This window comes from Neofelis nebulosa, chromosome 13 (assembly GCF_028018385.1).
Source record: "Neofelis nebulosa isolate mNeoNeb1 chromosome 13, mNeoNeb1.pri, whole genome shotgun sequence".
Classification (NCBI taxonomy): domain Eukaryota; kingdom Metazoa; phylum Chordata; class Mammalia; order Carnivora; family Felidae; genus Neofelis; species Neofelis nebulosa.
This window is the reverse complement of record NC_080794.1, coordinates 34,952,086-34,968,346: the sequence shown is the minus strand read 5'-3', so window position 1 is coordinate 34,968,346 and position 16,261 is coordinate 34,952,086. Positions and strand designations below refer to the sequence as shown.

The window sequence follows — 16,261 nt, the reverse complement described above, 5'->3', positions numbered from 1 at the left end:
CTCCATCCTGGGCTGCAGCAAGGCCACCTCCCACTGTCCTCGGCCCCCCCTGAGTCCGTTCCGTTTAAGCCCCTGCGCATATTTCCTTGCTTGCCCTGTCTTCTCTGCTCACCTCCCGCTGACCTGACCAAGTGTCAGTCTCACCGAAGGCCCAGCTCTCCCACCCTCCCCATAAAAGCCTCTCCTGAGCATGGCTACTCGCCCCAATCTCCCAGGCCTCAGCACTTCCACAGGAGAAACTTGGACTATGTTCAGAATGCATCTAGATCTAGACCAAGACTCTTCTTTACAGACTAGGAACCTGCAACGCAACGAGCAAGCCATCTTGTCCAGTGTCAGGCTGTGCTAGAGGTCGGAGCTGGGACTTAAACCCAGTTCTGATGCCCAGCCGGTGCTCCGTCCATCCTTCCCCCCGTCCTCCCAACCTCACTGCCAGGGCCTCGGATAAGTGACACTGACTCATAACAGTCTACCTGATACTTTTGACTGTCTTCTGGGGGGCCGGTCTCATCTGCCCCAATCGGACAGCTTTCTGAGACCAGAGCCCATGTTACACTGCTATGACTGCTCCTGGGCTCATAGCTGGGCCTGTGTCCTCTCTTTATCATGCCAGTTGTCACCTCATATGCTTCTTTATTATCCCACTTCTTTTTGCTGTCATATAGCTGTTGGAACCCAGCTAAGCCCCTTGCTGATTGATTACTACTCTCCGGACTCTAAGGAAGAACAGACAGGACTCTGAGCATTGGAAATCTAGTTCCACACATCTCCCCTCACCCTCCAGATGACCTTACCCTCTGGCCGAAGTCCCCTGGGTGTCTCTATTCGTTTACTATGCTCCCTCCTGTAGGAGTTGGGTGGGGGGGAGTGGTCAAGCCACGCCAGGCTGCTGCCCACAAAATGCACCTGCCAGTAAGAGAAGGCAGGCCACAGCTAAGTCAGGATGTAACAATCCACATCTGACCCAGGGCCCTAGGAACGTCACTCCAGAAATTCTCTCCAGTGGATCAAAGCCATACCCCAGCACCTGGAAGTACACTTCTAACAGCAGTGTTTGCATAATACTGATGGTTTACAGAGCATTTATTTTTTCATTTATTGCCTCATTTCTCCTGATAACACGCTGGTGAGGTTAGAAGGGCAAAACAAATATCATTATCCCCACTTAATCAGTCAATGAGGGTTATGGAGGTTATAGAGCACGTTTAAGGTCTGAAAGACAGCGAAAGGGAAAAAAGAAAAGGCTAGCATGTTGGCATCCTGGATGCTCTGGGCAGGGGGGCTGTGGTCACACAAAGCACGTTCCGAGGAGAAGCGCCTGGAAGGGATCCTGACCCAACATTTCTATCAGTTAGATCTGTGGTTTTCAACCTGACTGCACAAAAGGATCACCTGGAGAGCTTTTACAAATGTTGATGCCCAGGCCTCAGCCCCAGATGATGGCTGAACTGACCTGGAGCGGAGTCCGAACCCCAGCTTCTGGAATGAAAAGTGCTGACTTGCCATGGGAACATCTGGAGGAAATTTCTGAAACGAACCTGCCGGTACTATCGTTTGCAGTCTCTCTCGGACAACGCCGAGCGCAGTTCCTCCGGGGCCCCGGTGGCCCTGCGGACGTGGAGCACACTGAGATGCAAGTTCACGGTGACTTTCTCATCAACTCTGCAGACAGTTTTGCTCCTTTGTGAGAAAGATTCTGGTGAAGAAGCACCAGGGCTCAGCCCCTGGAGTGGCTGGGGACGGAAGGTCACATTCCTGGCCTGTCTCCCTGCCTCTTTCATTTGCCCGAAGTTCTGCCTTCCGGCGGCATCATGACAGAGGTTATAAGTTGGCAACCGCCAGACTAAAACATGGCCTCCAGCGTATCTTATTTGGCCCGCCTACTATTTTATAAATATGAGGAAGCCCTTAAAAGTTAGGAGATTTGCTTTAAAACCCACGTTCCCGGGGCACCTGGGTAGCTCAGTCGGATAAGCATCTGGCTCTTGACTTCGGCTCAGGTCATGATCTCTCAGTTTGTAGGTTGGAGCCCCACATCAGGCTCTGCGCTGGCAGTGTGGAGCCTCCTTGGGATTCTCTCTTTCCCTCTCTCTCTGCCCCTCCCCTGCTTGTGTGCTCTGTTCTGTCCGTCTCTCTCTCTCTCTCTCAAAAGAAACTTCAAAAAATAAAATAATACAATACAATACAATCCAGATTCGCCAGCATCTTAGGTCTGGTCACACAGGGCCCAGGTTATCACGTGGCAATGCTCAGCTAGAACTGAGCAGCCACTGCCCCCTTCAGACAGTGCAGGGGTACTGCAGCTGGCCCCAGGCCCCACCCAGTCTGCCCCTTCACTGATACATGCTAATGTCTGCCCCCACTTAGGCCTTCAAGTTTTTGGCCCTTGATAGCTGGAATTTACAGGCACAAGGCCTCAGGTGTTAGGGCTGGGGTTAAGATGAGGCAAGAGAGGTACCTCGGATGCAAGATTTGAATGCAAGATTTAAATCTTGCACACGTAGGCACCTCTCTTGCTTCACCCAAGTCCCACCCCTTTCAGGGTCATACAGGTCTCCGTCTGGCTGCCCCTTGCTCAACCCTGAGCTGTTTACTTGGCTCAGAAAGGACCTGATGCCCAGAGATACCCGTCTCAGCTTCTGTCCCAAGGAGGTTTCTACTTCCCTGTGGGGATGACAGTCCCTCAGGGGAGCGAGGAAAGCCCAGTCTGGCCCTGTGGCTGGTTGGACATCCCATCCTCAAACCATTGTGAGCCCAGTAGGCCTGCTATGCATAAAGAATGATGGCCTGGAGGAAGGGTTATGCAGACTGCTGAGGCCTGCCGGTCTCCAGCCCTGCTCCTTACTTCAGGCCAGCTCCTTTTCCAAAGGAAGCCCCTATCTTATTGGAACAGAGCAATCTCAAAAGTCACCTTGCTGGTTAGTCTGACTTCCCTGGGATAGTTCTCTCCAACGCCCACACACAAGCAGCATGACAGGGCCAACAAAAATCTTCAATCCTGCCCTGTTAGAATTAACTCCAAAAGATAGAAGGAAATGTTCACATAGGAGAGTCCACCTCAGCGTCCAGGCAGGGTTCCTAGGCTGTGGGGTTTCATAGGCCAGCAAATTAAGCACACATATAAATAAAAACTAGGTACTGACTTTTCATTTTGGTAAGAAAAGATAATTTTTTAGTTACAATTCCCATCTCCTATCACCATAATTTCCCAAAGGAAAAGAGGTTTTAAGCCAGGGAAAGAAAAATAAGGGCTGCTTTTTAAACAAAATACCTCTGGCTTTATAATAATAGCTAGTTCTCAGATCGAACTTACTGTGGACCGGGTATCGTTCTAAATTCTTTACTTAGATTCATTTTTTTGACCCTCAGAACAAACTAATGAGATAAATACTAGTTACATCCCCCATTTTATAGATGAGACTCTTGAGTCACAGAGAGGTTAAGTGACTTGTCTCCAAGGTCACACAGCTACTGCGAAGAGCTGGAATGTGTGCCCAGACAGTCTGGCTCAAGACTGCTCTAACGGTGAAATATTCGTCTTATCATATTGTCTATATTTCTCTCATTCTCTTCAGGCCCAGTGATGCCTCAGTCACAGAGGGGTCCAGAAACCTGTGTTGGGGAGCTGCTCCCCTGGGGTACCGAGTCATGCTTGGTTAGATTTGTAAGGTGGGGCACGTGGATCCTGGCTCTGCAGGGCCCTCTCTTGTAAAGGGCATCCTCAGACCACATGGTGAGGCAGACTGACCTGACCAGAGGGGCCTTAAGGGAGGTATGGAAGCAGTTGCCCTTCCCAGTGCGGTGGGGACGGGGGCATGTGGCTTGGTAGATTCAGCTGAGCTGGCTGAGTATGCCCTCCTCCCTCGCTGTCTCCTGTGGGTCCATCCCACTGTGCCCTACCCAAAGAATTGCTCTTTGTATTTTTTTGTAAATTTCTTTTTTTTTTAATGTTTATTTGTTTGGGGAAGGAGGGGCAGAGACAGAGAGGGAGGGAGAGAATCCCAGTCAGGTCTCTGTGCTGTCAGCACAAAGCCCAACGCGGGGCTCGATCTCACGAAACTTGAGACCATGACCTGACCCGAAATCAAGAGTCAGCCTCCCAACCGACTGAGCCACCCAGACACCTCCCCCAAAGAATCACATGTGTCAAGAGTCCAGCCCCCACTTCTCTCCTGAACCCCAGATCATTTTCCAACTACTGCCCATGAAGGTCAGCTCTGAGACCCAATGGGCGCCTGAAAGTCGGTATGTCTCACATCCCAGTCCTTTCTTCTTCTTAAACTTATTCTCTCTTCTCACTTCCCCAGCCTGTCATTTATTCCCTCAACAAACATTTGTGAAGCACCTAGTCTGCTTGTCCTTCCTAGTCACTGGAAATGTGCAGGTGAGCAGGACAGAGTCCCTGCCCACACGTTCCGGTGGGGAGGAACAGACAGTAAACAAGTCACAAATTAAATATACGTCAGCTCAGGGGCTAGGAGGAAAAACAAAGCAGAATGTAGGTGACACATCCTACAATTTCCATTTCCCCTTTGTCTTAACTAATGAATGCTCCAATTTTCAGCTGACTCCAGCCCTCACCCCCCACCCCCGAGTAAAGACTCCATCTACCGTGCAGCTAGTTGTGGCCATGGGAGCAAGTTCTGGCCAAAGAGGTGAAAATGAGGGCATCTCATTCTAGCTTCCTGGAGCCTTCCTTAAGACACAGTGATTATGGTCATTCTTCCTTCCTACTGGCTGAAATAGAGACAGACTGGCTAGAGAACCCCGGAATGTCTCGGGTTATGAGAGAACCTTGGGAATGGCAGTCCCACAAAACCAAGCCATGAAAAAAAAAAAAAAAAAAAAAAAAACAAGCTTGCATCCCTGTCACCAAGATGCCCCACATCAGCCCCCTACGGACTGCCTCATAGATTTCTAGAACCCGAGAGAGAAAGAAAATTCCAATGGGTTAACACAACTGCTGTTGGAGGGTTTTCCGTTACTACCAGCCAAATCTAACCCTAACTGATGCCCAGGTTGAACAGCAGAGAGTAAGAGAACGACTGGGGAGACCTCTCTGACGATACGACACGTGAGCAGACACCAGAACAAAATGGAGCGTAGGCTGTGGTCTGCTTATGCACGCCTAAGCTGCCTCTTCCTTCTTGGGAAAAGAATGTCCCAGGTAGGAGCCATCTTCCCATCAGCTGCAAACCTGACCGTTACCCTTGAGGCTTTCCCCTCCCAAATGCCTTGCCTCTAATCTGTCACTAAACCCTATTGAGTCTACCTATGTCCGTGCCTCAAGAACAAAAACAAAACACGTCCAACCTAAGAACTCTCCTGAATCCACCCTCTCCTCCCCATTCCTTCTGCTAGAACAGGGCTGTAGAGGACTGAATGGTGCCCGCTAAAAGATATGCCCTAATCCCCATAACCTGTGCACGTGACCGTATTTGCCAAAAAGGGTCTTTGCATACATAATTCAGTTGAGGATCTCAAGATCTTCTTGGATGACTGGTGGTCCCTAAATCCAATGACCTTCCTGATAAGAGGCAGAAGAGAAGACAGTGGGGGAGAATGCCACGTGAAGGTGGAGGCAGAGAAGAGAGGGGGTTCTGCAGCCACAAACCAAGGAGTGCCTGGAGCCACCAGAAGTGAAAGAGGCCAGGAAGGATCCTCGCCTAGACCCTGGGGAGGGAGCCCCGCCCTGCTGACACCCGGATTTCAGACTTCTGGCCTAGAGAACTGTGAGATAATAAATCCCTGTTATTTTAAACCACCAACGAGACACGTGGTGGCTCAGTCGGTTCAGCGTTCGACTTTAGCTCAGGTCATGAACTCACGGGTTTGTGGGTTTGAGCCTCCTGTCGGGCTCTGTGCTGACAGCTGGGGGCCTGGAGCCCGCTTTGGATTCCGTGTCTCCCTCTCTCTCTGCCCCTCCCCTGCTCGTTCTCTCTCTCTCTCTCCCTCTCTCTCACTTTCTCTTGCTCAAAAATAAAATAACATTAAAATTTTTAAATTTTCAATTAATTAAAATTAAAAACTTTTATTCATTAAAAATTAAAGTTGTTTAATTAATTAAAATTAAAATAACATTAAAAATTAAACATTAAAATAACATTAAAAAAAATTAAGGGCGCCTGGGTGGCTCAGTCGGTTGAGTGTCCAACTTCAGCTCAGGTCATGGTCTCAGGGTCCATGAGTTCGAGCCCCGCATCGGGCTCTGTACTGACAGCTCAGAGCCTGGAACCTGCTTCGGATTCTGTGTCTCCCTCTCTCTCTGCCCCTCCCCTGCTCATGCTCTGTCTCTGTCTCGCTCTCTTTCAAAAATAAAAAATAAACATTAAAAAAAATTAAAATAGTAAAAAAAAAAAAATTCAACCACCAATTTGTGGCAATTTGCTATTGCACTCTTATAAAACTAATGCAAAACCTTTAGCCATATCAAGTCTCTCCTAGTCCCAGGCCACAGAACTGGTCTATTCAGAATCCTCTGTAGTAAAAATGTTTTGATCATGTATCTGAGAAATCTGTATATTTACTTTTTTTATGTTTATTTATTTATTTTGAGAGAGAGAATGAGCAGGGGAGGGTCAGAGGGGGAGAGAGAATCCCAAACAGTCTCAGCACAGATCCTGACATGGGGCTCAATCTCATGAACTGTAGATCAGGACCTAAGCCAAAATCAAGAGTTGGTTGCTCAACGGGCTGAGCCACCCAGGCGCCCCTGTATATTTATTTGTAACTATCAATGCATACGACTGCACTAATGTATTATTTATGTTATAAAACATACGTAGGGGTGCCTAGGTGGCTCAATCAGTTAAGCATCCAACTCTTGATTTCGGTTCAGGTCATGATCTCAGGGTTGTGAGACTGAGCCCCACATAGGGCTCTGCACTAGGTGTGGAGCCTCGTTAAGATTCTCTCTCTCCCTCTCCCACTGCCCCTCCCCTCTTGTGCTCTCTCTCATTCTCTCTCTCTCTCTCAAAAAAAAAAAAAAATACCTGCAACAGACATGAAAATAAATGGGACAGATGAGAGTGTAAAATGACACTACTTTGGAACTGTTTGGTTGTTCTTAATATTTTTTTTTTAATGTTTACTTATTTTTGAGAAAGAGTGAGAGAGAAAGAGAGACAGAGTACAGAAGGAGAGGGAGACACAGAATCCAAAGCAGTCTCCAGGCTCTGAGCTGTCAGTACAGAGCCCAATGTGGGGCTAGAACTCACAAACTATGAGATCATGAGCTCAGCCCAAGTCAGATGCTTAACTGACTGAGCCACCCAGGTGCTCTTGGCTCTTCCTAAAAAAGTTTAATATATACCTACCCCATGATCTGGAGATTCCATTCCTGGGTATTTACCCAAGAGAAATTAAAGCATATGTCCATATTTGGACATTTGCACACAAATGTTCACAGCACTTTATTAATAATAGCCCAAACTAGAAACAACCCAAATGTCTATGAGAAAGTGAGAGGATAAAAAAATCATATTAGATCTCTACATAACTCCTACTTCTCAGGTAAAAAAATGGAACGCTTTCTCCCCCTTTGGTAACAGTTTTACTGAGATACAATTCACATACCATATAATTCACCCATTTAAAGTGTACGGTTCAATGATTTTTAACATAATTGCAGAGTTGTGACATTCTCACCACAATCATTTTTAGAACATTTTTATGATCCCCAAACGAAACGTTGTACCCATTAGCTGTCATCCCCCAAGCTCCCATGCTCCCTGGCCCTAGGCAACTACCAATCTACTTCCCATCTCTACAGATTTGCCTATCCTGGACATTTCATAGACATGGAATCACACAGTATGTGGTCTTTGGTGACTGGCTTCTTTCATTCAGCAAGTTTTTAAAGTCCATTCACATTGTAGTACATATCTGGACTTCAGTCCTTTTTCTTTCTGAATAATATTCTATTGTGTGGATATACCACCATTTGTTTACTCATTCAACAATTGATGGGTCTTTGGTTGTTTCCACTTTTGGGGTTCTTTTGGTGTTGCATTAATTTACTAGCGTTGTCGTAAAATACCACAGACTAGGTGCCTTAAACAACAGAAATGTATCTTCTCACAGTTCTGGAGGCTAGAAGTCCAAGATCAAGATGTGGGAAGGTTTGATTTCTTCTAAGGACTCTTTCCTCAGCTTGCAGATAGCCCCCATCCTCACATGGTCTTCTCCCTATGTGCACACATCTATGATGTCTCTTCATGTGTCCAAATTTCCTCTCTTGAAAATATGCCAGTCAGATTGGAATAGGGCCCATTCTAAAGACCTCGTTTTAAATTACCTCTTTAAATATCTCCAAATATGACTACATTCTGAAGTCCTAAGAGTTAAAACTTCAACATATAAGTTAGGGAGTGGAGGGACACAATCCAACCCATAACAGGTATCATATTAAGAAACCACTGCCAAATCCAAAGTCATAAAGATTCACATCGATGTGTTCTCCTAAGAGTTTTATAATTTTAGCTATTGCATTTAGGTCTTTGATCCATTGTGAATTAATTTTTGTATATGGTATGAGGTAGGGATTCAACGTCATTCTTTCGCATGTGGATATCCAATTGTCATAGCACCATTTGTTGAAGAGATTACCCTTACACCATTGAATTTTTTTCATACCCCTGTGAAAACCAAATGACTGTAAATGTAAAGGTTTATCTCTGGACTCTCAATTCTATTCCATTGATCTATAGGTCTATCCTTATGCTGGTACAATGCTGTCTTGATCACTGTAGCTTTATAAGTTTTGCAAACAGGAAACGTGAATTCCTTGGCTTTCTTCTTATTAAAGATGTCTTGGCTAACTTGAGTACCTTCCATTTCCATATGGATTTTAGGATTAATTTACCAATTTCTGCAAAGAAGCCACCTAGCTTTTTTAAATTTTTTTTTTAGTGTTTATTCATTTTTCAGAGAGAGAGAGAGAGAGCAAGAGCAGGGGAGGGGCAGAGAGAGAGGGAGAGACAGAATCTGAAGCAGGTTCCAGGCTCTGAGCTATCAGCACAGAGCCCAATGCGGGGCTCGAACTCATGAACTGTGAGATCATGACCTGAGACAAAGTCAGACACTTAACTGACTGAGCCACCTAGGTGCCCGCCAGCTGTGTTTTTGATAGGGATTGTGTTGAATCTGTAGATCAATTTGGGGAGTATTGCTAACTTAATATTAAGTCTTCCAATTCATGAACACGAATGTCTTTCCATTTATTTAGATTTCTTCAATTTTCTTCAACAATGTTTTGTAGTTTGCAGAATATAAGTCTTGAATTTCTTTTAAGTTATTCCTAAGTATTGTGTTCTTTCTGATGCTATTATAAATGAAACTGTTTTCTTAGTTTCATTTTTTGATTGTTCCTTGCAAATGTATGGAAGAACAATTGATTTTCATATATCGATTTTGTATTCTGCAACCTTGCTGAATGTGTTTATTCTACACGTGCATGCGTGCACGCATGTGTGTGTGTCTGTGTGTGTGTGTGTGTGTGTGTGTGAGTATACCTTAGGATTTTCTATATAAAAGACCATGTAGGAATGAATTCAATACATGCAGCAAATAAAAATATAGAAAGCCAGGTACAAAAGAGCACACATGTATGATTACATTTAAGTGAGGTTCAAGAACAGGAAAACTAACCTATGGTGATAGAAGTCAGAACAATGATATCCTTTGGACAGGGGATGGGAAAGTAGTGGCTGGAAAGGGACATGAGATTTTGGGGGGTGATGAAAATATTCTATATCTTGAACTGGGTGGTAGTTATATAGGTATATACATGTGTTCAAACTTCTTGAGCCAACACTTAGGCTTTATGCATTTGACTGCTAGCAAATTATACTTCAATTTTAAAAAAAGACACAAGGATGAAATTAACTATTTTAAAATGTAGTGGCCTAATAGTATCATTACCTAATTATCTCAAGCCCTTTGTATACATAGAGATTAGTTTATCATTAGTGATATACAGAATAAAGCCAGAATTCAAATAGCCTGGCCCATTTTCTTTTTCTGACTACTTATTGTATCTGATCAGATCTTTTATTTCTTTTAACCCCAAGATGTGGCTGATGAGGAGCTTGTACCAGGGATAGGAAATGAATCAGTGCTCTTATGTTCTCCTTGTTCATTAGATTGTTTTGTTTTTAAGTTTATTTATTTTTAGTAATCTCTATACCCAGCGTGAGGCTCAAACTCATGACCTTGAGATTGAGAGTTGTTCTCTCGCTCTCTCTTCCGACTGATCCAACCAGGAGCTCCATTGTTCATTAGCTTTAATCCATAGTTTCTGTGCAGAAACCTCTCTAAGCCACTTGCTCATTTTGTGAGGGTCATCCTAGTTAATATGATATGTATTATAGATATCATATATCTATCATATATCCAGATAATATGATATATAAAACTTCCTCAACCAGGGGGTTATAAGATGGTGATGCCTCATAATACGCTAAAAATAGCCCTGGAAACAAAGGTAGGGACCCCTATCAGGCTCTCCTCATTGTGAGAGACCCTGAGTACAAGATGATACAAGTAGCCATCTAGAAGTTTCACCAAGCAAGGCTACCATGCTGATTGGTCTTTAAAAATTGGTAACAATGGAACTGGTAGTACTTTGTTCTTTCCACTCTGAGGTGCACCATTTTGCACACACACCACCTCTCGAGATGTCTCTACTCTCAGCCCCACTACCCCACCCCCGCCCCCCGTCTGGTTTCCTGGAGGCTCAAGGCTCATGCTCCTTGCTGCTTCCAGACAGAACACAATTTTTTTTTATGTTTATTTATTTTTGAGAGACAGGGAGACAGAGTGTGAGCAGGCAAGGGGCAGAGAGAGAGGGAGACACAGAATCCGAAGCACGCTCCAGGCTCCGAGCCGTCAGCACAGAGCCCGATGCGGGGCTCGAACCCACGAACCGCGAGATCACGACCTGAGCCGAAGTCGGCCACTTAAGCGACTGAGCCACCCAGGCGCCCCAGACAGAACACAATTTAATCACATGATTCCTCAGCCTAAAGATCTTTTGGGCCTCTTCCATAGAGTTCCTTACCCAGACATCCAGTGCCAGCCCCACCCAATGTCATTAGCCTCCCTTCCTGCCTTCCCTACCAGCACCACACCAGGCAGCCTCCAGGCTTCTTTCCTACTTTCACAGGCTCTGCGTTTGCCCTTGCTGCTGTTTGCCCCTGGAATGTCCTTCCTGGCCCGCAGATTGCTTCTTCTGCTTCAAGACTGTCTGTAAATCTCACCTCCTCTCTCCAACCTTCTTTCTCTCCCCAAGACAGGGCAGATCCCTCCCTCATCTGCTCCTAAGACACACACTGCAACTTTTTCCTTTTTTGCATGTTGAACTTCGCTTCTCAGCCATAAGTGCTCAAAGGCTGGAGTCTCTTCTTCATTTTTGAAAGAACAAGAATATGGCTGCTTGATGGTGGAATAAGAAGCAAGGCAGAGGGGACTGTGATTCCAGGCCCAGCCTCGGACCTCACCTTGGACTAGATGCAGGAGGACCCAGGTGCAGGAGAAATCAAAAGTTACTGCCTTTTTCTCCCAGCAAACTGACTCTTTCAGTACTCCACCTCCCCACCTTCCCATGAAGCAACGCCCCTCAGATTCACTCTACTGCAACTCTAAAGGCACAGCCAAGTGCCCGCGTGGGGAATGAGAGGGCAGGCGGTAGGCCATCACAAATAGCACAGAAAATTCTCTGACTTGGAACCATCTGGGCTATGTCAATAGGAAAGAACTGAAACTTGTCCGTGTTCAGGTGCAGAGGGGATGGGTACCAAGTTCCTGGAGTGCCTGATTCGACACACTGGGAAAAGACAAGAGAGGGGAGAGACCCTTGTATTCTCTCTCTCCGGAGCCTCTCCCACAGTCGGTATGCCATGTAGCTCCAAGTGCAGGAAGGTCCTGTGTTTAGCTCTGACACTCAGTATTTTGCTCCCAAGAAAGGGCTAGGAGAACAACCTAGTAGCAAAGGCCCCCTCACAAAGCACCTGTCCTGTGGGGTGGGGTGGGCTGGGCCCGGGGAGGAACAGGTTAGAGGTAGATGCTCTCCCCACCCCCAGCACAGCCCCCGGGGGAATCCATTATAGGGCTGCTTAGCTCACTGGAACCAGGGTCAGAATGCCCAAAGGGAATTGCCACAGACGCTCTCTCTTTGACAGAAAATGTTACAGGAAATGGAAAGAACATTTAAGCTTCTTACCTTAACTTCAGTAAGTGGGGGCGTGATGGGCTTTTCAGATGCTTCTTCACTCTTAAAGAAACACAGAACAAAATAAGGTGTTACAAAGGCATCTTAGCAACTTGCACTCAAAACATATTGATGCTCATAACTTATCAGTCGTGCTCAGAAAGCGACGGTAACTGTAAGTAACCCCGAAATCGCTGAGTAAATTCTAAGATGATTAGCCCTAATCTGGATGAAGCACAGCAGAGCTCAGAAATGCCTTATTCGTGAATTTATTCACATCAGCATGGGTTAGGTGCTTACGAATGTGCAGGTTCTGTGCTAGGAAGTGGGGGGTTCAAAGATGAAAAACAATGGTGGCTCTGCCTGCAGGGAGCCCACAATCCACCAGGGAAGACGGATGAGTGGATCAACAGTGAACGCGCAGTGCTGAGCTGCTGGAGAGGTGTAGGGGGGAGCTATGGGAACACAGGGGTCTGTCCCTGCTGAACCATTGACCACACCGTGTCCCCAAGATTGCAGGATGCAATACTTGCCAGAAGAACACGGTGAGAATGTGGCCATCAAGTAGCAGCCAGCTGGATGAGTTAGCATCCTGCCATTTCATACCCCTCTTACAACTTCCCATGCCTCACAGGTTTTGGAAGCTGCTGCCAGTAAGAGCGAGGCCCATGTAGATTTCTTCATGATGGCGGCTGAAGGGATAAGGAAGATGTAGGAAATTGTTTGCGGAAAACAGCCATAATGGTTCTCCTCCCTGTACCCATACTATTCTCTGTAGTCTCCTCCCACGGCGACTCTGGGTTTGGCTGTGTGACTGGCTTTAGCCAGTAGGACGGTAACAGCACGACACAAGCAGTAGCTTCAGCCACGCTTGTGCTCAGGCCGGCCCTCTCTTGCTGTTCTTGGGACTCTTGCAACCACCAGTCTGGGGGGTGGGGTGGTGAGAAGGCAAGGAATGCTAAGTGACAGAGCACAAGAGGCAACCCCACTTTATAAGGAAGGGGCCTGGGGTTTCTAGAAGGTTGCGCAGCGGCCCACAGACATGCAGCCAGTCCCCGTAAGAATCGGGGTCGTAGAGGCGGGGGGTAACCCATGGATCCTCCCTGAAGGGCAGAGACCATCTTTTCAGCACTTCCTGCCTTGCCTCACCTAGAGCAGGTGCTCGGTAAATGATTATTGTTCATGAACTGAATAAACCGTGCCCTTTTCTGAGTAGGCTGCTAATCAGAGAAGCTCTGTAGAAATCATGGTCCTAGGGAAGCAAGAAAAGGCATCCCAGAGGCAACCCAAGTGACCAGGACAATCTAGGCAAGTTTTCCACTTGGCTGAAAACCAAACAGTCTAGGCTTTACACTGATACCCATGAGAGCAGACTAGCTACTGAAAGGGCTCGAAAGAAGCCTTGCAGATATTTACAGGCTGTCATGAGAATTGAGCGTAAGGAAACAACACAAAATACTCTCTGTAGCTTGGAACAAGCAAGGAGCCAAGGAGAAAGGAACTGAATGGACCGTATCATTTTTGGCCCTGCCTTAGATTAAGAGTGGGAATTCAGGGGCGCCTGGGTGGCTCAGTCAGTTAAGCGTCCGACTTCAGCTCAGGTCATGATCTCGCGGTCCGTGGGTTCGAGCTCCGTGTCGGGCTCTGTGCTGACTGTTCAGAGCCTGGAGCCTGTTTCAGATTCTGTGTCTCCCTCTCTCTCTGACCCTCCCCCGCTCATGCTCTGTCTCTCTCTGTCTCAAAAATAAATAAACGTTAAAAAAAAAAATTTTTAAAAAAAGAGTGGGAATTCAATATCCAGAGCACAACACTTCTAAACCTGGACCAACTCAAAATAGGAAATAGGAATGTCCTTCGGCAGTTACGGTTGGCATCACATGCCTCACCTGCCGCCTTGAGTTTGTCGTGGAGGCAGAAAGCGCATGGACTTGGAGCCAGAGGGACTTGAGTTGAAGTTCTAGATCTGTCACTGATGAGCTGTGTAAAATTAGGCAAGGAATTTCCCTTTCCTAAGCCTCTGGGTTCCCATCTGAGAGATGAGAATGCTGCCTACTTCATTGGAACTTTGTCAACATTTAAGGAGACCGTGAGAAGGGGCTGGCACAGAGCCGTTGCTCGTAGAAAGTTACAGTAAAGATCACAGACTCCTAGAGACACGGGGCAGTAACTACAACTCACACGCACCACTTGAGACTCAAACCGATTTCCAACTCCTGGGTTTCTACTCGTGTCTGAGATCCCCGAGCCTGTGCTCCCCTCTCTGGACCCCCAAGGACCACAGAGGACCCGCCGGACATTCCACAGATTGACACTGAACTCCAAGTGCCGGTGCCCAAGCCTGCTGACCGCCATGTGGAGCCTGTGACACTGGCTGCTTTGTGCCACCTCTCCTAAGCAGGCCTGGCCTCCTTTAAACCCTCAGTGGCATCCTGCCTGAGGCTTGCAAGGCCAGGTAGGGGCACAGGAAGGGGACAGTGGGGACCACGAGAGGTGGCGATGACATCCCAGACAAATCTCCTGGGCTGGAGGTACTCCTTTCCCAGAGCAGGCAAACCTTTGTTCACCCTGATTGTGGAGTAGAGAGGAGAGAAGGAGGAGAGAAGGAACAGGCATTGCGGGACGGGGACCCAAGGAGTTTTCAGGTTTATGTATTTAGTGGCCTCCCCTGCTCACTGTAACTGGTCAGGTTACAAAGGTGACACTGAGTTTCCACTTGGGTGTGAGAAGCAGGGTCAAATTCAATTCTCTCAAAGCCCTGCGAGGTAGGAAGGATGTGGGGCTGGACATTGCAAAGCCCTCCTTAGATGAAGGGGACCTTTTCAAGCCGGGCCCGGAGGACTGAGGGAGAGTTGCCTGCCCCCCCCCCCCCCACCTCACATGGAGGGGAACAGCAGCTGCTTGAGTTTGTGGTCCCTCCTCCCCACTCTCACATGCTATCTGGGAGTTAATTTGTCACCCACGCACTGACCAGGGAAGTTTTCACAGCAGTGACTGACATGCTGCTCTGGGGGAATTCTGTCCCCGGGGCATTCCTTAAGGCCCAGCTGTGTGTTTGTTGCTGGGCTTAAACCACATTGTACCTCGATTTCCCAGACTGTAAAGGGGGAGCATCGGTAGTCCTTGCCCCAAAGGGACCCTCTGCAGCACAGGTTAACTGAAAATGAGCCAGCTACTCAGAACATCATTTGTCCCATAAACATTTTCCAAGGTTTGTTTCAACATCCAGGGGAGGAGCTGGGCTCTCTGTAAGAGGCAAGGATGGGTTTCTGCTTTTACAGGGCCATGGAAGGCTTGTCTTAGAAAAGGCCACACTCCCATTCTCGACACACATTCATGACTTTGCAGTGTAACGATCTAAGAAGTGATTAACCGAGGGGTTACGTGAATGACCCCCTGGGCTCCCCTTGGTCAGGACCTATCTGGCCCAGGTAAAAATTAAACTGCACAGAGAGTCAGAGGCTGGATCTGAGGGCCTCCTGCCTCATCCCATAACATGTCTCTGCTGTGCTCCTGGTCTGGGTTTCCATCCTATAAAGTGGACCCTGACCTAACAGCCTGCGGGAGGGTGGGCCGGGCTGCGCGGTGCAAGTGGCCACGTGAAGTTAGAGAAAAGCAAGGGGAGAGCTTACGCATCCTCGCTGGCAGCTCTGCCCCATGGTGGGCACCTGCTATGCCCAGGTTCTTCCTTCTCTTCTGGTTCTTTCTTCTCTTCTGCTCTCAGCAGTCCGGGCTAGGAGGCCTGGAGAAAAGCAAACCCAAAGGAGGAAGAGTCAAGGGTTCGTCAGTCTCATTCCTCTCCTCACCAGCCGGGAGGTTAAACACGCCACTACTGAGGACCAGGGGCAGGTTCAGGCCCCTGTTTCCAGAAGGATCCGTAATCCGAAGTAAAATGTCAGGATACTATTCTAGAAGAAATTCACTGGAGCCCTGTCTGGAGGTGGTGTCTCCTCACCAACTACAGCCTTGTCTACTCTCAAAAAGATCTGAGGGGTTCTTGGGTGGCTCAGTCGGTCGAGCGTCCAACTTCGGCTCAGGTCATGAACTTGTGGTTGT

General features: G+C 47.4%; 1 protein-coding gene across 1 annotated transcript in view; it reads right to left on the bottom strand.

Annotated features, from left to right (window-relative positions):
* Positions 1–16,261, bottom strand: part of HK1 (hexokinase 1) — a 125,320-nt gene that overhangs the window by 72,828 nt on the left and 36,231 nt on the right. Inside the window, exons 3-4 of the mRNA XM_058696549.1 lie at positions 15,838–15,947; positions 12,221–12,271 (exon numbers count right to left, since the gene is read on the bottom strand). Of these exons, the coding sequence (XP_058552532.1) occupies positions 12,221–12,271; positions 15,838–15,864 (78 nt within the window). The 5' untranslated portion in view covers positions 15,865–15,947. The remainder of the gene's footprint in view (positions 1–12,220; positions 12,272–15,837; positions 15,948–16,261) is intronic.